The 25955-nt window shown below is 43.2% G+C and overlaps 1 protein-coding gene across 1 annotated transcript in view; it reads right to left on the bottom strand.

The window, feature by feature from the left end:
- Nucleotides 1–6160: 6160 nt before the first annotated feature.
- The window catches only part of LOC121627266 (double-stranded RNA-specific editase 1-like), a 57811-nt gene continuing 38016 nt past the window's right edge, over nucleotides 6161–25955 (bottom strand). The window contains exons 3-11 of the mRNA XM_041966083.1: nucleotides 20449–20523; nucleotides 16280–17214; nucleotides 13906–14020; nucleotides 11651–11819; nucleotides 11100–11254; nucleotides 10834–11002; nucleotides 9650–9831; nucleotides 9126–9304; nucleotides 6161–8598 (exon numbers count right to left, since the gene is read on the bottom strand). Of these exons, the coding sequence (XP_041822017.1) occupies nucleotides 8422–8598; nucleotides 9126–9304; nucleotides 9650–9831; nucleotides 10834–11002; nucleotides 11100–11254; nucleotides 11651–11819; nucleotides 13906–14020; nucleotides 16280–17214; nucleotides 20449–20452 (2085 nt within the window). The 5' untranslated portion in view covers nucleotides 20453–20523 and the 3' untranslated portion in view covers nucleotides 6161–8421. The remainder of the gene's footprint in view (nucleotides 8599–9125; nucleotides 9305–9649; nucleotides 9832–10833; nucleotides 11003–11099; nucleotides 11255–11650; nucleotides 11820–13905; nucleotides 14021–16279; nucleotides 17215–20448; nucleotides 20524–25955) is intronic.

Genomic DNA, 25955 nt, shown 5'->3' with positions numbered 1-25955 from the left:
TTGAACTGCCTTTTGTTCTGCATAATCTGTTAAACAAAACATGCTAATTAAGTCATTTGCTGAGCTGAGTGATGCATTAATTAGCGCACATTTGAACACAAACATGCTTGTTTTCATGTTTATAATAACACTGACTGAACTTTGAGAGCCGCAGACATTTCATTAATTTTCTCCACATTAATATGCAAATGAATGCAACATCTGCTCAGATCAGCCATACATGCTTGTGAAGCACTGTATCCTCAGACAGGCGGTCCCTCTCAGCAGGTGTGGACGGCTGGAATGGGTGTATGTTTTCCAGTTTCATCTCAGCATCATGTGTCCCAGCGCACTCATGGATCTGGAGATGTAGCGTTTGGCGTTGTCACGGATGTCTGCTGCTCTATTGTCAATGAGATCGCATGCAGATGTCGCTGCTTTATCTTGAACCTGAGCTCGCTGAACGGAAAGGTCAGAAATATGCATTTAAACGCAAACGCGTGGAAGAAAGTCTAACTCGTGTCTACTCAAACACGTGTTCAACTCCCGGTGACAAGCAGGCCAGCGGGCACCTGGAGGTCAGGGAAAGAGGCACAAGGACGAGCTTAAGGCGTCAGAGACCTTGCAGGTGCCGCACCTCATGAAGCTGACCTCTGACAGGCTGCAAACGACAAGAAAGATATGAAAGGATTTCCACAAAGGCGGCCCGTCTTGACCACCAGCGCCATGCATCCAAGCCCACCCTGCAATCAAGTTCTAGGACTGGTCCCTTCAGCCATGGAGGACAACCACAAGTGATTACTACGGTGTTGATTATAATGGGATTCTTTAGATAGGATAAGCTGTTTGACTTTTGTGCCAGACAAATGTACACCATCAGCCAATAGCAACCCATGAAACTATTGTAGCTCGTTGCGCCATCTACTTTCTACTGGTTGTGCGCCAACGGTGCAGATGCATCTTTCAAATGTAACCTGGTGTACTTTTCATCCCGATAGCGGCCCAGCTAATGAGCTTGCTGACACTTAGCAAGCAAGCTAGTTCGGACAACTATTGTGAAGTGATCGCATTACGTCCTAGCGTGTTCCTGGCTGTGCTAGCCGTTAGCTCCCCCGCCAGAAGTCCACCGGCTAGCCCTGGGAGGAGTCGGCACGCTTTTCAATTCTGATCGTGGGACTTTATTAGCAATCTCACAATGGAACGAATGCAGAATTTTGTAGATAGACACGATGCAGAATGAAGCTGATTCATAACTGTCCGAAATCTCAATTTACTGCTCACTTCGGAGAAGCAGTTTTCATTCATAGACAGCCGTGTCTTCTCGTAGCCCAACTCGACGCAGTAATGGATCATTTATTTCACAACTTTGCATACTGTGAATGTTAAAAAAAACATCTTTCTCCAAGTGTTTTCCTGTTCACTCACGTTGTAGTTACAACCATTGGTAATGGTCCTTTAAGTTGTCATCTGGAGGTAAAACCCTCGAGATGCACAAGCACTGAACAGGTAAACACATAAAAGGGCTTTCCAAACCAAAATGAGTAAATCTTGAAGCCACAGCATCTGAAATGAGTTCCAAACCTGACATTTCTCCTCACGGCGCTGGGAAACGGCTGGCGTCACTACAGTACACACACCTGCCTGTCTCATGCGAGAGAGTCTAGTTTTTCCCGCAGATCCGGAAGGGAAAGGTCGTCATTTAATAATGACGAGAAGGGAGCGAAGAGCCTGGCTACTCACTGTGTCCCCACATACATCAACTCCACTGAGCAGAAAATTAAAATGGAAATTTAGGCCTTGAACGGAGTCGAGGGTCCCATTGACCTGAGCTGTATGATTTATGGCGGGCGATTACATCACCACAGTGCTGCCTGGACCACTGAGCTCATTCGATGCTCCAACTCATAACCATTTGTTTCCAAATGGAGTGCTTAGATACTAATTTTTATTGATTATTAGTCATTGGCTGACTGAAAAATCATTTTCCAGCTCTTTAAAAGCTGTTTATTGACTCTCGTATAATGAGCCCAAGGCTCTATAATGGATATGCTGCAGTTTCATGTACTATAGATTGATACAGCACAGGATGAATATGGGAACATGAATTTAATCTTGTACAACTAATTGATCAGACATGCCAAGAGTATGGTTTTATTTTCTATTTTAGAATTATTATTGTTTACAGTTCATGGGAAATGAGTTTTTGGAATAAAGCTGTAAAATGTTTTAACTTTCTCCAAAGGTCCAAACAAGGCAAAACTCTTGAATTTAGTGTGTGTTAAAGATAAATTGCAGTGTAGCTTGGTCACAAATATACCTACATCCACACCGGCGCTTTTGGAAAACGTGATTGGTTCGACTCAGCAGATATAGAGATCAGTCCAGCCAAGCTCTGGAGCATGAGAGAGGATCTTCAGGTCACTGAATTTACTTCAGGAAGTGCAGCAGACAGACATGCATGCTGCTAGCGGGAGGCTGCATCTGTGTGTGCTTGTGGTATGCAAAGAGAAAGGACAACATGTGCTTGAACACATGGGAATTAACATTAAATTTAAAGCAGTAAAGCTATTTACTGTAGCCCTTTACAGGAACGCATTCCCATAATTAACTTCAAAGATAATCATACTGGCAAACTACATCAAGAAATGTTGATAGGAGGCATAATGAGCTCATCTTGAGAGCACAAAGCACAAGACACATGCCTCACGCTACCTTGTGTTGTGCCGTTAGCGGATGAAACCCAGCCAGGCGAAACAGCCGCTCAGCATGAGGAGGATTGTGGAATAAAATCACCTGAAAATAGAGCTGTTTGTGCCGCCTGTGTTTACAAGCAGGTGAGGGAATCTGACTCCAATGATAACGTCATTCACAAAGTTTGCTCCATGCGGCACGGGAGAGGAAATCAACCAAACAGCCAACACCGCTGAAGCCAAAAGGAAGGAATTAGAGGGATTGATTTGAGAAAAATAAAAAATCATCCGTTCCACGGGGGAGTGACGGATTGGTTACAGGACGGCGACTCAAGGCAAACAGATCAGTGGCCACGGCTCTAACAGGGCTCACACCAATGAGGCGTCCCTCGGTGTTAATGAGGCTAACCGCCTGCGTGCCAAATTTGATTCCAGGGATTTCTCATTGCCGTCGCAGCAGGTTTCACGCTTTAATTGTCACCGGCTGAGCGCAGATACCTGCTCTCCCTCCTTCACTGTCAGATCGTGTAGCCCGCAGCCGGCCCCTGTGAGCAGGCGCTGACCAAAGAGACGTCAAAAGTTAGAGTGGTCCACAAAGCTGGAGTCATGGTTAGCCTAGCTTAGCACAGCTGGCCCACGCCTTTTAAAGCTCACTCTTTAACGTGCGACACCGTCTTTGTTTGATCCGTGCAAAAAAAAAAGAAACGTAACATGCTGGAACTATTAAGTGCTGCAGGACCACTTGTTGCCGTGTGACCAAAGCTCCATATAGTATAGAGACGGTGAAACGTTTCAAACATTGCAACTCCGAAAACTGGGAACTTTTTCTGTTAGCCATCAATTTTCATAAAACTCCAACATAATCGAAATCTACACAGCTGATTGGTCACCTTTGGTGATGACACAGCATATGAGAATTGTAAATGGTAAATGGTCTGGCCTGAGCCTGGGCTAAAACCACAGCCTGAATAGTATAAATAGTGGCGTGGGCTATGGTGACGTCACCCATTGGTTTGTGGATTGCTGTTCTGAAGCCTGGAGTTTTTGGAGCCAAAAGTGACCAAGAGGGTGGAGCTGGGGAAGATACGCATTAATACCCTGATTGGATTTGACAGAGAGCCTGAGCACACGAGTCACTCAGAAGGTAGCCATGCCCTAAATCAAACCCTGCTTTATCGTCTGTTTTACTCTAAATGGAACCAAAATGTACTAAATGAACATTGTACTGTATTGGAGAAGACTGTAAATAGCAAATGTGACCATAAGGTCATTAGGAAAACGTTTACTGAGGTAATAAATCAAGTGAGAAGTAGAGTCATTTTCTCAAAAGCCTACATAGAACTGGACTTCTTTTTGGAACCAATGTCGCCCCCTGCTGGCGACATTGTTAGAAGAAGAAACAGCTAAATAAAATTGTGTGTGTTTTAATTGTGATTGTTTGATTATTTTTACTAAATTATTTGTTTTGGCTTTTGTTTCACAAAAGCTGCATGTGCTGAGTTCATAAAAGGAAAAAATTCAAGGCATAAAGGTAAAGGTTGAAAAAAAAATCAATGTGTGACATGCTGTTGCTGTAAAAGCCAGATTGGTTGGTGTGTGTTTACAAAGCCGCTGCAGTTCCACACCTCAGAGAAAGGAGAAACTGTGGCTGGAGAGTTTTCCCGACCATCTGCTGAGCGCTGCCGTACTGTACGTACATTAAGTTCATGCGGAGGCCCATTAAGTGGCTAATGGGGTTTGATTGCAGGGGGAACGAGCCGTGACAAACGAGGAGGTGTCCTAATGGATGGACAACTTCTGCCACCGAGCCGGAGCGTTTGATGGAGGGGGACGGGACACTCAGGCTCTGCTCCAGATCTGCTTCCTCAGGGGAGGAATCATTTATCTCACAGGAATGAAGTCAGATTTTCACTCGCTCACCTGCTGAAATGTATTTTCAGGCAACGATACTTGACAATAAGTTGGTCGGCCAGCAGTAGTGTTGGAGTTCCAGCAACACCGCTGCTGCTGGTGCTGTACATACATGAAATACTCACCACCTGTAGATTTGACAGATGGCTGTGGAAGGTTTGTAGAGGGCTGTGCAAAGAAGAAATGCTGCAGGAGAGGTTTGAGAAGCACGTTTACAGCCTGATGTGAATGGTTTTTGGTAGACTATTACTAGATTTTACCAAAAAGCTCACTGAATAGCTGCTCAGTCCAGAGTCTTGGCTCACTTCTCATATTTTAAGCTTTTATGTAAGTTTTACTGTTGCTTGAATAATTTTTATGTCCGCACTTTATATGAAAAAAGAAAGCGGAGCCGTCACCTCAGAGCAGGAGACAGAAGTGACACAGGGTTGATGTAAAGCGCAGAATTACTATCCGAGTAATACAAAAGTGGTTGAAGGGAGGACTTAAATTCGTTGAGGACGAGGTCCGTTTTACTCTGCCCCTGTCAGAGTCTTAGCCGGGGAACATAATTTGCAGATAAATTGGGGGAAGGTGGAGAAGTATGAAGAGCTGTTTTCACTAATCCCACTTCACCTTGAAGCTGTTTGACTTCTCTTTTTCTCTCATTTTCAGCCACACTCTATCAGCTCAAATCCCACGGCCCGGAAATCAACGTCTTAACTTTTTTCCTTGTCCGTGGACCACGAAGGGGGATGGAGCCGGAGGTTCTTGCAGGAAAAAAAAAAACTGTCACTGTAGACAGGTCTGTCTTTTTGCAGGGAGGGCTGCCTGTCCTCTGGTGATGCAGAGAGAACAGGTAATCCACAGTGAGATTATCTGGTTCTCTCATGTTGCACAGGTGCCGGTGGCTGATATGACACCAAGTAATAGGCCTCTAAAAGCCCATGTGGAGATGGCGGTCGGGACAGCTTTAGATGGCAGCAGATAGACTGCGGCTGCCTGGCCTTATGTCAACAACAACAAAAGCAGTGCAGCATTGACTAGATGTTACTCAAGACCATCATTTTCACATTAAACTGTCATGAAAGGTTTGCAAATGGAGCAGCACTAAAGCTGTTGCATACAAAGTAACAATAACAATATGTACATATTATATACATTTTTTCATATTTCTTGTGCACCAATAACAGACTTTTTTGCAAAGAACAGGCGCTGTACACCTCTCTTTCTGTTTTGATGAAGACTGTGAGATACCTGGTAAGTGGACTTGAGTCTGGAATTGTTTGAACAAAATACCTTTCCAAGGTCAGTAATACTCGAAGCCGAGCGGTGGTTTGAACTTTCTGTGACATTTTGATGCGTTTTGACACGTCTTTGATATTTTAGCAGCTGTTCAAGACGTCTACAGCTGCAAGCCAAGCTTCCAACTTTGCAGAGATGTGTTTCAAGCGTGCAGGGGGTGAAAAATCAATACGAAGAAGATCCAACAGGATTCCTTTAACATTCATTTCAAAGCTCTACAGCCACAATCCTTATTTAAAAGCAAAGACAAGCGTACAAAACGACTGTAATAGCATTTTATTAAATTTCTAGCTCAGTGACTTGACTCAATTCTACATATTTTATATTTATAGTTTTCATGCTTTACAGATAGAGCTCATGCATTAGGCCCCTCAGTCTTGCTATATTTTATGGGGCAAATAACGTAGTGCATGAACCAATCAGAACTGCAGAGGCTCAGCAACCGGCAACAAATGGACAGGGAGGATCGACACACGGTGGACCATCTCATCCCATTCATTCATTCGCTTTTGCTTTACCTCAAAGTCATAGTTTTTCCCTTTTTAAAAAGTGCATATCCTGGGGAGACATAATTGGCCGGCACCTCCAAAAACCCTGAGGGCCGAGCCTGGGGTCAGGTATGCCGAGACAGGAACAGGTTTGCACATGCTCGAAGTTAAGACATACTTTCAGCAATTAAACAGGAGCAGAAGGCGGGACTTTCAAAATATAAGAGCTCAACCCACAGTAAAAGTAAATAAGTTAAATATGCCCTGTGTGTGTTTGAGGCTGCAGGTTTACATCCAGAGGACGTTCACGGCAAAATGAGAGTAAAAATCAAAAACCGTCTGAAAGTGGAAATGTACATTTGCTATAGAGGAATAAGGTGATCTGGGATCCTGTCTTGTTTGGTTTGAGAGAGTAAGACGTCACACGTAAAACACCACTTCACACGTCGTCACAAGGGTTCAAGATACAAGGTTCAGAGGCAGAACACAGTCAGAAAAACAAACATTTGGACGCGTGAAAAACAACACTGGAAACGAGGCGTCTGAAAAGTCTGACAGATGCTGACATCATCTTTGGTGACTGGCGGTAACAGGAACTGAAGTGTGAACACCGACAACACCAGCAGGGTCCGGGTTTGCTGCAGTTACTGCGTGGACTATCACTACAGGGCAGATTCACAAACTCTGAAACGCTTGTGGAGGTTCTTTGCATAAGGGTTGTTCCTCTGACCGAGTGCAACAGGGTTCACATCAGGAGAGACGTTCAACCTTTGGAGTGTTTCCCTTGTTTGGCCAAATGTGAACAAAGCTAGTGATGCTCAACTTTCCTGGAAGTGTTGCTCACCGAACAGGAAATGCAGGGATTAAAGGGTACGAGGAGACAGATTCGGACATCTGACAGTCAGCAATTCTTCTGCTTTGAAAGGCAAACCGGACTGAATGCAGCATCAATCCGGACAAACCACCATGGCTGAGTGCTGAAGTCCAATTCACAACTGAGTTTTGCAATCTTTAATAAACCCAGAAGGCTGTTTAGGAACAGTGACTGCTGTTCTGAAGGTGTAACCGTCTGGATCAAAATAAAATGAATCCGCAGCATAATAAGAAGATTTTGACCTTTTTCCAAGTTTGCGCCTGCATTTCCCCTTCAAAATCACGATATTGAATAAAATAATAATAAAAAATAAAACTGGTACACATGTGCATGTGAACATTTTAGTCCCAAACAGATGCTTTAGCTCTGAATCCATAAGAAATAAAACAAACTGCTGAGCGAATCAATGCACTTTACTGCTGCTGATGCCACTGTTGGCTTATGTTAGCAAATGTTTGGTAGATATCCGACAATCGCCTTTTTTTTTCTTCTGAAGAAGAACATCAGAGGGAGGTCCGCCACACTTACTGTGTTGACCCTCCCTCTACCTCATGTCTTTGAAAAGGAGGGTGCAGCTGTGGGTGACTATCTTATCGTGTCATACTGACTTGTCATTTTAGACATCGGAGTGTGCGTAGCTTAAAATAAAATATCATTGTGGCCTCAAATTTGCAGCCAAAGAGCCGCGATGAAGCAGTTTTTCCAAACTGCGGGAGGACATTCTTGAGTTTTCACAACACTGATAATCTGAGATCACAATACTGAACATGTTAACAAACGTTTGACCGCAGACGTCCTATGAATTTGGTATAACTATTCATGCAAAATGAATATATCACTACTCTTACATAAACAAGTGTCTTTTAAACGAACAGTGCTGTTTACAAGTTTCTATTCCCAAAGTCTCTTTTTACATTTGTCCTTGGTATAAAGTTGCATAACTGACTGAATCTTTTTTTTATTTTTGTGAAGTGCTGGCTGAGAGGAAGTGGCACGACTATAAAAATGCAGGAGGAATGTTAAATCCGTGGGTTCTGACATCCTCTTTCTTCAGTGATGCACAGTCCAGTCCATGACGATCTGGAGGGAAATTATTCCACCAGCTGTCCATAACTGTTTCAGAGAGTAAAGCAAGCAGTCTGACATGTTTTTTGTCAAAGACCACCACCAGCAGCAGCAGCAGCCCAGCGCTAACTCAGGTGGTGAGTGCAAACTGGTCCTGCTCTATGGGCTTCTTCACCCAGGCGCCCAGTCCGGCTTTGTGGAAGGCTCTGAACAGCGTCTGCTTGGAGCTGTGGTACTCCACCGCCGCCTGCTTGGCCTCGTGGTAGCTGCTGGGCCTCATGGTTCTGATCCGCAGGGTGGAGGACAGCTACGGGGACAGATGTTAGAGAGGTGACAAAGTGGTCTCAGTTGGAAAAGTCATGAATGCTGGATTTGCTGGAAGCCAGCGAATTACCGACATGCGTGTGGAGACTCAGCTCAGACCAGAATGAGACCTGATCTCTATCTATCTGATCTCAGACCACATATGAAAGTGGCACTGTTGAAAAATCAGATCTGAGTCACAAATGAGGCCAAAAAGCTGGTTTTGGGCCACTTCCCTGCTGTTTGAACAGAGCCTTTTTCTGTATTTCTAAGAACTAACTTTCATTGATTCTGTGAAGATTATAGTTAGCATTCAGGTGACTGCACAGTTCTCGTGACTTAATGCATGTCCAGAGACTGGACTGACATGAACTGAGGCAGATAAGTATGTTTAAATTACATTTATGCTACTTCTGTCTTTCCAATATACTAATAAATTCCATTTTTTTCCCCAGATTGACAAAAACAATTTCACCTAAAGCACGTTGTTATGTTCCCCTTTGCCGGTGAAGTGTCCATTCAGTTCGTTACCTTACAGTGCAGGCGCATCCAGCGGCTGTAGAGAGCGTGTTTACACAGCCGGGAGGGTCGGCCCAGGTCATCTTTCCCTGTGGTGGCATTGATCACCTCCAGGCCTTGGTCTCCCACCGTCCAGTTCACGCTGAAGTTGGGTGCTTTTCCCGGCTGACGAGCTTCTGCGTTACTTATTCCTGTAGAACATGAAAACGTGGCGGGAGAGAATAAAATATATCCATTTTATAAAAAAGACTTAGCCCAAATAGGGATTTTTGATAGCAAATAGATATTGCATTGAATGATGTATTACTTCTCTTTCAGTTTAGAAATTAACTTAGACAGCATCCCCTGCCTGAAATGCAATCCCCACACCTCCCTGATATTGCATAAAAGCCATGACCAGTGAGAACGCTGATTTTCAGACTTCTGGGGGCCCTACAGATGCCCTGGCATACTTTCACATCTGTGCTGTCAGTGTGGAAAACAGGTGACAGATCAGTGGAAATCAGTGGTTTGTGAAAGTGCAGTCTGTTTCTTACCGCTGAGCAGTGGTCTGTTCAAGCTGAAGGACTGTGGTAGGTCCTCGATTTCAGTAATCCTCTGGTACATGGCTCTGGAGAGGTGGTCGGCATGGTACAGGCTGCCCAGAATGATGCTGGAGAAGTAGATGGGCTCGGTGAAGTAGCTCATCAGAGAGCCCTGGAATCCAACCACGTTCCACCTGACGGGGGGGCAGGACGAACGATTTTGTTCAATCAGGCAAATAATCATCCAATTTGTCAACAAATTTATGGATTTGGGTCCTTTAGTCGTCTTTTTGGAAACCACAGAGACGACGAGGCGAAGAACGCTGAACCTGAGGGAGCCTGCGCAGACATACAAATCTGCAAAAATCAACATTGTTGTTCCAACTAATTCTCCTGAAAATACAAATCAGATTCCAGCTCAGAGGAGTCCCGAGCTGTTAGCGGCCTCCCGGGGATTCGTCGAGAAGCCTAATCAAAGCTCCGGTGGCCTAATGACACCTGAGAACTGCAGCTGGCACACAGAAGTGGAGTGATTGCAGCATGATGCCGAGATAATTCACCCTCTTTACGCATGCACATAATCATCAGGATTCCTGCCGGTCTGCTCAAAAACACCCTCCAACAGCTCAAGTGGGTCTGCAGGGCCGCGGGTAATATTTTCAAAGAGAAAACTTCAGTGTGTTCTACAGCGAGATTACAGGTAATGTTGATTCAGTTACTCCTGCTGGACACTGTATGCTCACTGCACTGTTTTATTTCCATTGCACTACAAAAATATTTTAAAGGTGCACAGGCTGTGTGTATGCATGTAAAAACACACCGTTTGGTCTTGAATAAAACAGGATTTATCATTTCGGAGCGACAGCGCTCATGTGCAAACAGGAAAAAAGGAGGTGAATGGCTAGAATGGCTCAAGCTCCTCCTAAACATCCAGGAAGGATGATAATTAAAAAAAGGAGAAAAAAAGGTGGGTCTAAGTGTTCTGTTAAAATGAGTGGCTGTGGGGAACTGATGGTCATTAAGAATCAGTTCACTACAGTGTACTTTTCTTTAAATTGATTAATGGGGCACCCATTCACATCTAGCCTGAATCTTGTTCAGTGCAGAGATACTGAAGCTGCTGCCCCGATAACATGCGTTATAAACCGGTGAATTGTCATCTGTAACAGCGTGTGTTTGATTGGGGCAAGACGAACCTGGCGATCTTGTCACTGCAGGACATGGTGAGCAGCCTCTCACCCTGAAGGACCCCGTCCCACGTCTGAATGGTGTTACTGGAGCGGACTGGGATGGTCCCCTCACCAGACTCGATTTTAGTGCGGAGCTGTCCACGGGCTTTTCTGTTCGGGTGTCGATCTCCCTGATCTGAGGCAGGAGGAGAAGCAAGCGCAGACGCTTTGAGGACCTTATAGTTAAATTCACATTCAGGGCCAAATTGAACAGCCTTTCCTCATCTGCTCACCCTCCACTCCAGCTTCATGAGGAGAGAAGATGCGGGCGTCTCCACAGGGGGAGGTGCTGATGTACAGGTGGAACTGGACGTTTTCCTTCAGTCTGAAGCCTTGTCTGTTGTCACACCTGGCAAAGATGGATTTGTGGTGCTCCTCTTCGTGGTTACTGGAGACACAAATGTCAAATCAAGGGACGTCACACCACGCAGAATGCTATGGAAGGTTTCTGATTGGCTGGTAAACAGCCTTTAAAATGGGTGAGCTCTGGTCAAGATTCGACACACGGGAGAAACAACCATATCTTGCATGAGAAAAGTGGATTTAAGACATTTTAAAGTCATAAATCTTCCCTCCTGATTTGTGAATGTCATTTTTTGAATAGTGAGGTCTTAACTCTTTATGGGTAGAAAATCAATAAACTACAATGCAATGAACATGTACATTAAATTTCAAGATAAACCAAAAACCACTTAAATTTTGGTCGTTTAAGGACCTGTAGTTAAGCTTGCAGACCGGGCAGGTGCAAGGACAGGAGATGCATGATAAGGGGAAATGAACTCACCTGAGAAAATGCTCCAGCTGGGAGTACAGGTACCTGATGAGGGACCGACGAGCCACAATCTCAGCATGGCAGTCATTGAGGGCCAATCCTCTGTCGCTCATGTATTCACCATTGATGCACTTTGTCCCAGTGGACACACAGATGACCTCAGCCTCCTTCACATCAGTACCTGTGCCAGAAAGTATACAGATATAGCTGTAGTGAGCAGCAGTGGGACCACTGATTTGGTGTTAACAATTTTGATAAATCACTTCATGGTTTAAGTAACATATCGAGCAAAAAGGCTAAATATCTAAGATAAGATAAAACTTTATTTATCCCCAGCCGGGGAAATTTGGGCATTACAGCAGCATGTTATAGCGGTGGGAAGAAAAACAGCAACAGAGATAGAGAAATTCAAAAAAACAAGATACAAAATAAAAAAAATAGACTATATATGTACATATTATACAAGCAAGAAGAAATTTTTGACTATATAAAAGAAAAAAAGATAAAAAATATGTAGAAAAAATATGTATTGCCCCAATAACTGGAAAAAAAACAATGTATGCTGCTTTTGGATTAAAACTAATAATAAATAGTGTTACTACTATAGCACAGAAGAATAAAATATACAAAAAAGGTAGAAAAATATGTAATATTGCACAAAATGTAGGGATCTGTGTCCATGTATAGAGAAGGAGGGTCACCAATATAATCTAATACAGCCAGTATCACAGTATAGCCCAATATCATAATCACAATCATGTGACAATCTGTACAGCCTACGACATCCTCTATCCTTAGAGCCTCGATTCAGTACCACAACACTAGATGGATGTAATCAAGCATGATCAGGCCTCACGGCAACAGTGTTCAAATTATTCACTTTGTGCTACACACGTACTTAATGCTTCACTGGAGTTACATGATGATTCACCTTTTCTCTGTACGGAGACCGCTGTCCTGTAGCCGCAACATTTATATTTCATTCATTGAGATAAAGAGCAGAGGGTCTGCAGTAGAGATGTCAGACCACTGAGTCTTTCATCAACCTGCTTCATGTTGTCTTTTCCAGCACCTGTCTCGGCTCTATCAGCATCAGAGATATCTCTGTAGCTGTTATGACCCTGATGTGCAGTTTATTAGGAGACAGTCAGCTACGTGATCTCTTAAAAGGGCCGGACTGGGATAATAATTCTCATGTCAGATCAGGTTATTGATCACTGAGGTTTGACAGCTGAACAGCATGGATGTATTAAGAGGGCTGGACACAGTACCATCACTCAGCCTTGCTGCTTATTTATCCCCCCCCATTCATAAACATTTTCCAAATGTGCAGAGATGTCTGTAAAAATGTCGACAGGACACCTCCAACTACATGCAGGGTCAATTATACTCTGTACTCTGGTCTGAATTTTTAACCCATTGAGGTTTTATATTTCTCAAACTTTCCCAGGGCCTCAGAAAGTGATTTGTCATCTCAGTATAAAGTCCCTGGACCAAGCAGGAACACATGGGCAGTGCCAGCAGGAAACACACTATTGAGCATGTGCAGTGGGCTGCACAATGCAGAAGGTAACCGAGAAACTAGAAAAAAAAAAAAAAATCATTAAGGTGAGTGGGTGTCATGTTTAACTTAGGTATCCAGTTCATCAATCAATCCAAAATAATCCTTTCATTGTGGGTATATTGATTTTACGATCCAGTAGAGCAATATATAGACTCTAGGATTCGAAGATAAACAGAGAAGTATCCAAGTGTCATGTCAGAGCATTTTGAGAAATCGCCCACTATGGCAAAATACTCCGAGAACCAAAAGCTAATGGAAGAGAAGCGTGCCAGTGGGCTCTCTAACCAAAAATCTTTTTAGTGAGGCTGTGCCTTTAATTCTAACCACTGAGATTTAAACTCAAGAGAGACTTCACATGTGTGAAGGAAAAGCTGGGTTCAGAGAGGGGCTGTCTTTAATATTTTACATAAAAACACAAATGCATCGCAATCACATCTCAAGAATAAGACAATGGAGGCGAATCGGGTCCCTGCTGATGCACAGTGAGCGGAGACACATCTTGTGGAGGACAGTAAACCTCTCTTTAATCACTTGACTCTATGTAAATGCTGAGCTGCGGTGTCACAGTATCCAAACCCTGTTAATATTTGGTGCTGCAGCCTCGAACGCCACATACTACAAGCGCCTAACATCTTCGTGGATGAGGGCTGAACGTTTTCTGAAGCAACTATCTGACTGGGGAAAAAAAAGAGAAAGGAATTACCCGTTGTCATGACGACACCCGCCAATACTTTCCGCCTAGCGTGTGGCGACGTGAAGTTGTCCGTCAGGTCGCTAAACTTGTCGACGACCAGGCGAGAGACGGCATCTGCCAGGACCTGAGTTAGAACGTGAGAAAGAATGATTACAGGTGACGCAAAGTCGTAGAATGTCATGAAATAAAGCGGAGCCCTTCGAACAGAAGAGACCAGATGAAAATGAGGGTCACTCTGAGTGTAGTCGTCTGATTTTGCGTGATACGAATTACCACTTCGCAGCAGACAACAATGCCAACGTGTCATGAAAAGCAAGTGGAAGGCCTTATCTGCGCTGACACCGTTACTGAATATTTCAATTAGGAATGCTGCAGCGGTGTGAATGACAGGCAGGGATCTTAGCAGCTTAAAACAGTGAAATCCTCTGCTTCACTGACTGCTCTGTAAGTAAAGAGTGACTTGGAAAAGCTGGTATAATGAACAGCAGCATCTGAATAGCACTCAGAGGGTGATGGTAATTAAGATAGCAGCTTTGTTATCGCTGTGCAGGGATTACAGGCAGGGATTAGATTACGTGTAAATAGATTCCCAGTATATTGAACTTGTCGCCCCTGAAGCTGTCTCCATCTTCAATCAGACTTTGTCAGGTTGGTCGTGAGCGGTGAAATTTGTTGACAAGTCTTTTGTAAGATGACAGAAATCTAACAAGGGAGCGTTCAGATGACACAATCAAACAGGCTGCTGCCACCCTCAGACTGTGGCTTTTCTTAAAGACCAAATCTTGATTAGTGACAGCGTTCATGCCAACCTCTTTTAATGCTAATGCTTTGTAATGGCTCACTTTTGCTTAGCTGTAAGTAAAAGGACAAGCCTCTAAAGCTAGAATATCATTTTTTGATACCTTGCTTGCGTCCACATCTTTAAATGAAACCATTTAAAACATTATTCTCAGTTTCATGATAACTCAACCGCCTTTCGTAGGGAGCACGTCGACAAGACACTGTCAACTGTTTCCTGCTCTTGCACGTTTGCGGACAGCTCTTGGTCCACAGTAGGTAACTGGTAACATTACATTAATGTTAGCTCAGCTCAAAAAGGGCAAAGGGACCAAATACATATCATCAGACAGTAACACAAGAGCTAGAAATCCTACCCAGGCAGTATTAACTGCACACTGGTATCAGTCTAAGCAAACTAACGTTAGCATGACTCCCATCAACAAAAGTCACTGACTATAGCTGCCACAGCTAGTTATGACATTAACAGCAACTTCAACTGTTGCTCAAAAGAGTTATTTTTTGTATTTTTGTTCCCAACAATCCTTTTTCATGTTAGCCCACCGATTGATAGCAGACGGCCTGAAGGGAACACAGCAAGCACTTCTGATCCGAAGACCTCAATGTGTGTATGAACAGAGAGTGACAGAAGAAATCATGAGAAAACATAAATGCTATATCACTAGCACTGGAGCTTTCCAAAAAAAAAGTCAAAGAATAAATAAATAAACAGAACGTGATGATTTAAATTTTTGATATATACTACATTTAAAACAAGATATGTATTTAATGTTTTACCTCATCAATGTCATTGATTTTTGTAAATATATGCTCAATCTGAATTTGATGCAGCAACATCTTTCAAACTAGTCGGGACAGGAGCAACAAAAGACTGGGAAAGCTGTGGAACGCTCCAAAAATACCTGTTTGGATCATTCCACAGGTAAACAGGTTCATTGGTAACAGGTGATAGTATCATGATTGGGTATGAAAGTTGCATCCTGGAAAGGCCCAGTCGCTCACAAGCAGGGATGGAGTGAGGTTCAACACTTTGTGAAATACACGGTTCATTCGCTTTCTGATCTTTGTATTTGGCTTGTATTGTGCTTTTTCGTTGACATAATTTGACTTTGATTGCTGTGGTCTTGTTTTGCACGGACCCGAGGGAGACTAGCGGCCTCTTTGTGGAAGCTACTGGGGATCCATATAAAAAAATCCAGATTCTTGGGCTGCTCCTCTTCTTCTTCACAATAACAATGCTCATCAGTTGCTATTTACTATTCACATTGTGCCGCAGGGAAACAGGAACACAACCTTAAAGTTATTCAGCTGTTACTTCCATATGTCACTTATATAATGGCTTTGCATTGTACATTTTCTACTTGCAGCACACAGGGGATGCAGAGCAGAGAGAATAATTGTGAGCAGCATAGAAGAATTTAAAAGAGATGGATCAAAGTTGCTTGTTGCCATTCATCAGGTAATACTCCTGCAATGCTATCATTAACTCTTAATTAATTTGATCATATCATCTAACAAGACAAGATGAGATAAGTAATAAAATAACGAATCTTTTCGCTACTCGTTTACCTTCCTCCATGCCTACCTGCGGCAGGTGAAGCTGCAGTCCCTCTCTGGGTATTGGCTGTCTTGATGGAGCCTGATCCAGCTGCATGTTAAACAGAGCAGACAGAGCAGCCTGGGCAGCCCGGGCCTTGGCCAGCTTCTTGTTCCGCCCAGAACCCTGGAAATTCTGAGCATCTACCGTCACTGACATGACGAAGTTCTTGGCATGGCTCTCCCCGCTCTCTGACACAAAGTCATACTTGAGGCCCGGCCGCAACTCATTGAGGATCATGACAGGATTCTTGCCGCTTGTAGGGGAGATGAAGGTGGATGGGGCTGGAGGTAAGGGGGCCTGGACCAGGTTTGGGACAGGGGAGGGTAGCAACGGGTACTCTATTCCCAATGTGCTGAATGAACCATTACTGTTGGATGCGAGGTAAAATGGGTCATCTACAGGACTGGATGTCTCAAAGGCATTAAAGAGCATGTCTGGGAAGTCAGCCTGGTCAGAGGTGAAGTCCGTGTGAACAGACAGAGTCCGGCCCATGGCCATGTGGGCTTCGGATGCATTGGGGAACTGGACGAAGGACCGCAGGGCCTTCTCTGCTGCGTTCAGTTTGGCCTTCTTCTTGGTAGGACCAGAACCCTCGAAGAGCTGCCCGTTGACCTCCACAGTCATCACAAAGACAGGCGCATGGACCGGCCCGGTCTGAGACAGCAGTTTGTACTGCAGCCCTGGCTTGATCTCATTCAGCTGCATGAGGGCATTCTTAGGCAGAATGGGCCCAGGGACTTTCTTACGCTTCTTGGGCCTGTACTTGGAATGCGTATGCCCATTATTGCCCTCCTCTAAGGGACGTTTCCTCCCACCCCCAGCACTCCCATTGGGGAGTAGAGCAGCCTCAGCTGCAACCCCCTCTTTGGAGAAGAGGTTGTCCAAGTTCCGATTTTCCTTAACATCTGTGCTGCATGAACCTGCGGTGCCCAGAAAGAGTAACTTACAATGCCTTCGTTGCAGGATCTTGTAAATGTAAAATTTAGAGATTCCTTTATCTCTCTTTGCAACTGAACAAGTGATGTGTGTTCCTTAATCAATACTTATGCAGTGACATTACAAGAATACAGTGGCAGTAAATTATATTGACACAAGTGTATTCTAAACACATTGAGTAATGAATGACAACAAAACATGCAATCAGGACCAATCTGTGTACAGTGATAGGAGAAAATTTAGATACAATTACATTTAAGCAATGAATATTGTTTAATACTTCACTAACCAAGTTAATCAGGACATTAACATGAAAAAATACATTTTCTGCTATTTCTTAAAGTACTATGTAAAATTTAGCAAAATACATAGCAAATTGTATCTACATAGAGCTCTGTCAAAATGTATTTTTTCCTCAAATTTCTGTCTCTGGAAGGTGTTCAGCGTTTTGGGAACACATATCACCAGGCCCTGTTAACAAAGCCGACGGAACTTAATGTAAATTTCCATTTATAACATCCTCCAGCAAAAGCTCGATAGGTTACTCCTTTCGGTGCTCAGGACAGAAAACAATCCTATAAAATGCAGGTTTAGAGGGGTTGTGGGGAAAGATGGGGGTGCAAACAAGGGTATTAAATTTTCCCAAAATAATTCTGAGCCTGAAGGAAAATACCAGAAAAATGATATTAACTTGTAGCATTTGATTGATTAAATATGGCCACTTCAGACAGAAAACTAGCAGTAAATGTAGGCACAAATACAAAATACTAGCTCATGTTCAATATGTGCTAAATAAATCAATCAACCACAGTTCAGGCACTGCAGCAACAGTGCCTTATCACTATTAACTAACATTTAATTTAACACAATTATGTGCTAAACAGTTGGGACTGGTTCTGGTCACTGGTTGTATTTTGGATCTGGTTGCAAGTTGGTAAAATAGTTTGATTCTTAACCCTATAATGCCGTGGGTATCATATTTGATACATGCATTTCTGAAACGTTCTGAATTACCATATGGTAAAAACTTTGCTCAAAACGATACAAACAAAAAAAAAACATATTTGCATTTTTTTTATAAAAAAAAATTGTTAAATGGCCAAATAAAGTCTTCAAATTAAAAATAAAATAGATTTTTCTGTCCATTATTTCTTGGGTCAGGCATTATAGGGTTAAGTTCCATAGCCAACGAATCCCTTATCGAATCTTTCATTTACAGCCTCTTAGATATTCTCTTTTACCTCTCTCCGACACTACAGGCATCTGCAAGGAAACACCTTAACTTTAAGGTTCAGAAGTGTGGATAAATTTCACCAAACTCAACCAAACTGTTTAAAAATGTATCAATCTTGTTCACGTAAGAACTTGTGACAATTTCGACAACTTCACTAGGATGAGCTTAGTGCCGGCGTTACACCATATTCTATGATGCATTAGATTCTGTGACCTGTGGCAACATCCATTTGGCCTTCGGTTAACATTAAGTGTGCCATGCATGCAGAAAAAGTCTGCATTTAATTTAGTTAGTATTTGCTTAGTGGTAAAGTAGACTAATATTTCCACTGTGTTGTTTTTACTTCAGCGTCAGTGACTTCTGCAGCTGTCATACAGCCCAAAGGGAAGAGGAAATGCTGCTTTCCTTCTCAGCAAGAGGAAATGAGTACGAGAATGTCTGTGGTTTGGGTATATTGAGTTAAAAAAAAGTCTTCATTCGCCACCAATCAAAATACCTGAAAAGATTCGATAAGGGATGAGACGGATTCTGGAGTCGATAAATGGATTCAGTTTTGATCAATTATCCCTAGTCCACTTATAATCCACTTTCTCTTTAACCAAAGTTCTCAGTGCCTGGACAGAGTTCAGTTTGTTCAGACACAGTCGGTTGACTACTGTAGGCAAAGAAAATAACTAGCATGCAAAAGGGGGGAGGAAATCAAACATGAAAAACACAATGGCAGATAATGCCCAGAGCAACAAGAGGGGGAGAGTGATTATAGGTCTGCTGGGGAAGAGGGAACATACTGTTATTGTTACTCCATTGAAACAGGCATTGCTGAGGCTCAGCAAGCAAAAATATTCACTTGAAGCAGAAACAGAAATTCTTCCAATGAGAATGCAGGAGAAGTGAATCCATTGGGTTTGTCAGACTGTCCAAGGGGTCTAAATGTGTCTTGGCATGTCCAATTGTAAGGTCAGTGCTAAATACATTACCTCGCAACCGATACTTGATTTCTTTTACTTAGGGTTTTTAATTTTAGCAAAAAGCCCTTGAACAACCTTGACCACTTCCATCATCAGCCTGCGACAAACTCTCCCTACACTGCCAGGGCATAATCCACACGTTCTCTCGACTGGTTTCACTTTGGCTTGCGCTGAACAGGAACGGGATTACTGCTGTCTGAACACAAACAAAAAGTGTTTATAGAGGCCACGTCAGTTGGCGTTGGGGCAAAGCATCAACAGGCCGAATCACGATGCAAAATTGGCTATCTGGTTCACGTCCTCGAGCACGCTGACTCCTTTCAGTCCACCCTGACAAACAGCCAGATTCGCTCACTCTTGAAAATGGAATGTCGTCTCAGCCTGATGCTTGATCGTATCATTTTTGCAAATAAATAGCCAACTTATCAAACCCCACATCCTGTCCCTGTGAATAAACCATAAGCTTTTAGAGCCAAAACAGGCACACAAATGGTGTCAGATGAAGATAAAGCTTTGCGTTCACTTTATTTGCTTTGCCTTGCATATTAACTACACCTAGAACCTTTTATCCATCTTTTCCATAAAATCCTATTGAGACTTATCATGGGTCAGATGGTTTTCGGGCTGAAATAGGCCTATGATCCAAATCCAGGTGCCTCTCAGGGGGCTTTAGTGAGATTTTTTGTTGAGAACATGGGGACAAGCTTAGAATCTGCCATCAAAATGGACTGAAATCTCACAGTAGATACACCCTGACCCTGGGATTAAGCTCTGATCCTGCCTCCTGAGCTGGCGAAAAGGAATTGGATGGTGCGTTTTCAAGGACAGTCTGAGAGGAATACAATGGTGCAAGAGATAATTAAGCTCAGGATCCTGTATTTCCTTTACCTATATGCATGCCTGTCACACTCAACATGGACATAACCAGGTGTCTAGCACCATTCTCAGGTATAGTAAAGGTTAGTAAATAATTATCATATAAATGTAGCTGATAAAGACTGAAAAAATTGACTCACTCATGCTTTCTGCTTCGTCCCCCTCAATAGCGAGCAGCCTCTGTTGGTTTCGAGGTGGCCGAGCCCCGACTCGACCTGGAGGAAACACACATAAAGCAAATGGTTTTGTGGAAAAGGGTTTGCTCTAGTCAGAGCAGCAATGTGGATTCTGCTGGGGGAATTAAATCAACAAAGTAAAAATGAGTTTTGAGTACAGCATGAGTTTCTCAGTGGTGTCAAGTATTAAGTTATAATAGCTGCACCACCATCGGCTTAATTTTTGTTTGAGTGCTAATTAGCATGCAAACACACTATAAGCTAAGACATGAACATGGGAATTTTTATATCCGCTAAACACCTGCATGCTAGCATGTTCACTGACAGAATGCTGCCAGCATTAGCACTCTGCTAGTTTTGTTAGCCTGTCCCTCGCAAATCTCCTAACTTTGCCTGTGTAATGTATAAAATAATATTATAACACTCTCTATTCTGGTGAATACACATGAGCCACAGAGGTCAATATTTCTGACTTCCTTTTGTGCTTTTTGCTAATTAGCAAACATTAGCACGCTAACATACTAAACCAGATTTCAGCATTGTCATTGTGACCTGGTTAGCATGCTAGCTTTACCATTTAGCTCAAAGCACACAGCTGCTAGCATGGCGGTGGACACCCTTTTTCCCCGCCGCTGTTTCATACCTCCATTATTTTACTGTTTTTAAAGGATGAGTTGGCATTGCAAAGCACTTCATGACTTCTTTGAAAAGCGGTGAAAGAGTCAAATACATCGTTTTCAACTGCACACAAATGCACAAAAAGACATTTGACAGCCGCTAACCAACTCGGCAGAGAACACAAACACTAACTGGCAGGTGAAGCAGCGTTCCTGATGAAAACATTAACATTCAGCCGACGGCGCCCGGAGAAGCCTGAGCAGCCTTCTGAGACTGATACATTTGACTAACCTTCATATTCGAACAGCTTTTTATTCATTCCGTGTAACGTCCTGAACGTTTGCAAATGAAAACTTTTTTTGAGCATTTCAGCTTTATTTGCTTTCGCACGGTTCAGGAAATGACAGATAAAAGCATGAAGCAGTCGCCACAGTGAAGCCGATGGGCTACATTTGAAGGTGGGAAAGGTTACTAGTATCACAGAAGCGTGCATCCACGTAGGATTTCTGCTTTTGGAGCTACGCAGGGAAACTGTGGCATCATGGACACATTGTCTTCTAGTTTCAGCAGCGTGTGCTGGCAGACAGACGGGTGGTGATGTGTGGAGCTAATTAAAAATAATGACCTGTGTGGGTTGTCTGTGTATCAGCCATCTCAGCTACTGATATCATGAACCTCATCACAGTGCGACAGAAGTTTAGTGAAAATATTAAGAAATGTGTGAATTATTCATAACACAACCACACCCACCCTCAGAGGAGTCACAGCTGTGGGGTTATTGGCCAGTTTATTACCATAGTTGTATTTGTATTATGCTGATAACAACGCTAACAATGCACTTGCTGGACTTCTGGAGTTCGTGCATGCATTGCACTGTGCCAGTCACTCACAAAATCAATCAGCAAACACTGCAAAAGATCAAATATCTCTCCATAAAATCATCAGACCAACTCAAGTCCAGCTTTTGGTAAGATCAAGCAGATCTCCAAGGAAAACACAAGAAAACGTTCATGTAGATTCGCGGAACAGCAGAACCGGACAAAAGTTTCATGTTTGAAAGGTTGACAATGTTTTGCACTTTACTTCAAAGCAACTGCTATCGAAGTGGTGAAATGACATTTCCTCACTTGATATTTGGCTTTACGAGTCTCGTTAACGTGACACAGAATAAAATGCTCGCTTCAGTCAACTGTGGAGATTTCTTTACAAACCTTTGAGAAATTTTCCTATAACAAATCTAATTTTGACATTTCCCCGTACGAACCGATCCGTCCCCTTTCCCTCAGCACCTCCTTTGCACAAATGCCACAACTCATCACCCAGCTTATTCTACCCTTCAGCTAGCCCCCTCCACCTCCACCCTGCTCTAAGCTACTCCTGTCAGACAGAGGTACTCGTCTCTCGGGCTGATAAGAGACACTGAGCTGCCATTATTTCCTCTAGTCTAATCAGGAACCTGTCACTCAGCGTGCCATCCCTGGACATAAATAAACAAACTGAGGCCGGCAGAAATTGCTTGATAATTATCGAGGATTTACAGGGATGGTGGCGCCAGGGTTTCACTCCTCCGGTCAGCTGTGGTGCTCTAAGTTATGTGGGGATCTAAATGGTTGGACAGAGTCAGTTTTTGGACCAACCCTGACTTCTCATTTTGGGTGGATGGGATTGACTGCATCACTGATGCTCCCATGCCATGATCCTTAGATCAAAGATTGCTGTAAAAGCCATGAAAGTAAGTTTGCTACCCTGCCATAACCTAAAACTGGCTTTTATACTATCCATTAACATGGAAAAGTAGCTTGTTCCATGTGAGACACTAAAAAAATAACTAACTTTAAAGAGGAGAACAACAGTGGCCTCACCAAGGATCTAAAGCAGATGGGAAATGTCAACAGCTCGGGTAAACACTGAAGGGTTTCAGACTATGTGAGTCTTATTTCAGCACCATGGATAGCACCCCAGAGACAAAAAGCACAGCAACATGGTGACCTTTGAAAAAACAATGTGCATTTAATTTCCACAATCATACCGATCGACTATACATTGACATGTCAGTATATGTCTGTATATATATATATACACACACACATATATGTGTGTGCGTGTGTGTGTGTGTATGCATACATATATATACATATATACTGAGTTGTTTGTTTATTACCAAGGTAAAAGTAATGCACTCTTGACATACACAACATAATGCTATACAGTTATTCAGTGCTGCAAGTCCATTAGGTTGGGGCACTTGTGAAGAGCAGCTTCCAGAATCGCTGCAGCAGAAGCCGAGTAAACAGAAACAGAGACAGTGTGGACTTTGCATTCAGGAGTGGCAGCTCGACTGTGGTGCAATCAACTGCAGCGATCTCAATTCAGTGAATTTATACTCCAGCTAAAATCACCATTCATGGGCCTTTTTTTAACCACTAGCATGGTTCAAGCTCCAACAAACACTGGTTCCTACGTTTCCCATGATGCTATTCGACAAAGGGGTCATTTTAGGGTTATTTTCTCAGACTTGACAAAGCTCCTTCAGAGTCACAGATGACATAATACAACCCCCATCTAGAAAAGTCGGGATGCTGTGTAAAACATGAAACAGACGGTGATCATTTGTTAATCCTTTTTCACATATATTTAATGTTTCGTCTCATCAACGTCATAGATTTTTGTAAAAACGCTTATTCTGAATTTGATGCCGGCTACATGTTTTAAACAAGTTGGGCAACAAACGGCACCTCTTTGGAAGATTCCACAGGTAAACAGGTTAAACTGGTAGCAGGTGACGAAAAAGACTGCATTCTGTTCTTAATTTACTTTTTACACAGCATCCCCTGTTTGTTTCCACAGGCTGAGTTATACTAACCTTGATTGACATCACACACAGTATACGGGTGGAAGACCCCTTTAACAACATCAGTGACAGTTCTGTCAGACACACTGTGGTAGTGGGGCGTGTTTTGGTGTCGGCTGCAGGGGGGAGATGGAGGACTGGCTCATGGGAGCAGTGCCAGGGCTTAACTGGCACAGGTGCCACCTGTTGATGGACCACACACTCCTGCAGGAGCTGACCTGAAGCGACATCCTTTGACTTTCTGTTAGTTTAGAGAGCGGACTGGAGAGTCTGACCTTGTGCCTCAGGAGCTACTGGGCAAGGCAGCGGAGGAGCCAAATCTTAGATCAAGTGTGTGTTAGTGTGTGTGTGTGTGTGTGTGTGTGTGTGTGTGTGTGTGTGTGTGTGTGTGTGTGAATTAATTGCTGAGGGATCGACAAGTAACAGATGTACTCCAAACACATAAAAACAACTTGGCTAAATTTTACTCAAACCTTTAAAATGTTAAGACAAAAGCCAAGATTTAAGTCTCAGCTTCACCCAGAATTATTTGAGTAGCTTAAACTCAGCCCATTAGCTAACTTTGTCTGCGTTTCATGGTGGAAAACTTTAAAATCTTCTGCACTATTTATGTCTGCATTATGTCGTCAGGGTTCTGCCTATTTCATGAAATTCTGTGATGCTCGGCTGTTCTTTGTCGGAAATCCATTTAGAATAGTTGTTGGTTCACAATGTTTACTATGCTCAGCTACAAGTGTGAAGACCTCAATTAGACCCAATGAAATGGCTAATCAGCTTTACTCTGGAAGAAGAACAGAGCAAAACTCCAAGCCAATGGGATTGACAGGAAAGGCTTCATACTCGGTCTGTATAATCGCTCCCCTGTTGGCAGATATGGCCTCCTGCCCTGCTGCCACTCAGCTGTGTGGCTCCAAACATTAGAAATGACAATGTTATCAGGCTTTCTCTGGCTCTATTGTGTGAGACGGGTGGAAGGAGAACAGGGCTTAGGTTGCCTTTCTCAAGATAATACAGGAAGGAAATTAACTCAGAGGAAGCAAAATGTCAACAAATGTAGTTATCAGGAAGGCTTGTCACAGGAACAGAAACTTTTGAGGTTCTGAAAACTGTATTATGCTCATTCAAAAACCTTGTTTACCTCATATTTGTCTGAATCACATATAGGTTATGAGTACTTGTTGGCATTTGTTACAGGATCTGATTCATCTGTTGCAGCCGCTGTTTCATATGCACGGTTTCCTATATACATACATTTGGAACATTGTTTGCTGAGCAGCGATACAAAGCGGCATCAACAAATTGGAAAGAAAATGAGATTGTGGATAAACAACAGGCGGCAGGGATGGAAAAGTGGCATGTATATTAAAGGAATCCGTGGCCTCCCATCCATGTCGCACGGAGAAAACGTTTATCAGACAAGCAGGACGAAATAAATAAAAATCTATTTACGCCGCCTGCTCCCACACTCCGATACAGACCTGCCTCAAAGCACGCATCACAGCACGCTAACCACAACAGCCCTCGGAACGAAACACATGTACACACTGACAAGAGAAGGCAGATGCTGTGTACATTCAAACAAGGTTAGGAGCCGGCGCAGAGAAAATCAGATATAGAATAAACTGGAATTGTTAACCCTTTAATAAATCTTCAAGTCAAGCCACTCAACAAGCAAACATGGATGTTGTGAAAATCTTTTTCCACTTCTATTTCCAGCTATCCTGCTCAGGGTCATGGAGGCTGGTGGCAATCCACCGAGTGAGAGGTCCAGTGGCAGACTGCCAATCTGTCCCGATCGGCGGTCTACTACAACGTGATTAGCACCTTCCCGCAGGAGAAACTCAACAAATGGTGACATAAAGTCTATCCATCCTTTTATGCTCGCTGCTTCTCCGCCTGCTTCGAGGCCACTGCTCAGGAGAGTGATGCTACAGCCAAGTTCCAGGTACTTTCAGGGCTTGGTGGCAGCGCCGTCGTTCGTGATTGGTCGAGAAACGAGGCC

Source organism: Chelmon rostratus, chromosome 24 (genome assembly GCF_017976325.1).
Source record: "Chelmon rostratus isolate fCheRos1 chromosome 24, fCheRos1.pri, whole genome shotgun sequence".
NCBI lineage: Eukaryota > Metazoa > Chordata > Actinopteri > Chaetodontiformes > Chaetodontidae > Chelmon > Chelmon rostratus.
Note: the sequence above shows the minus strand (reverse complement) of the source record. Positions and strands in the feature narration are given on the sequence as shown.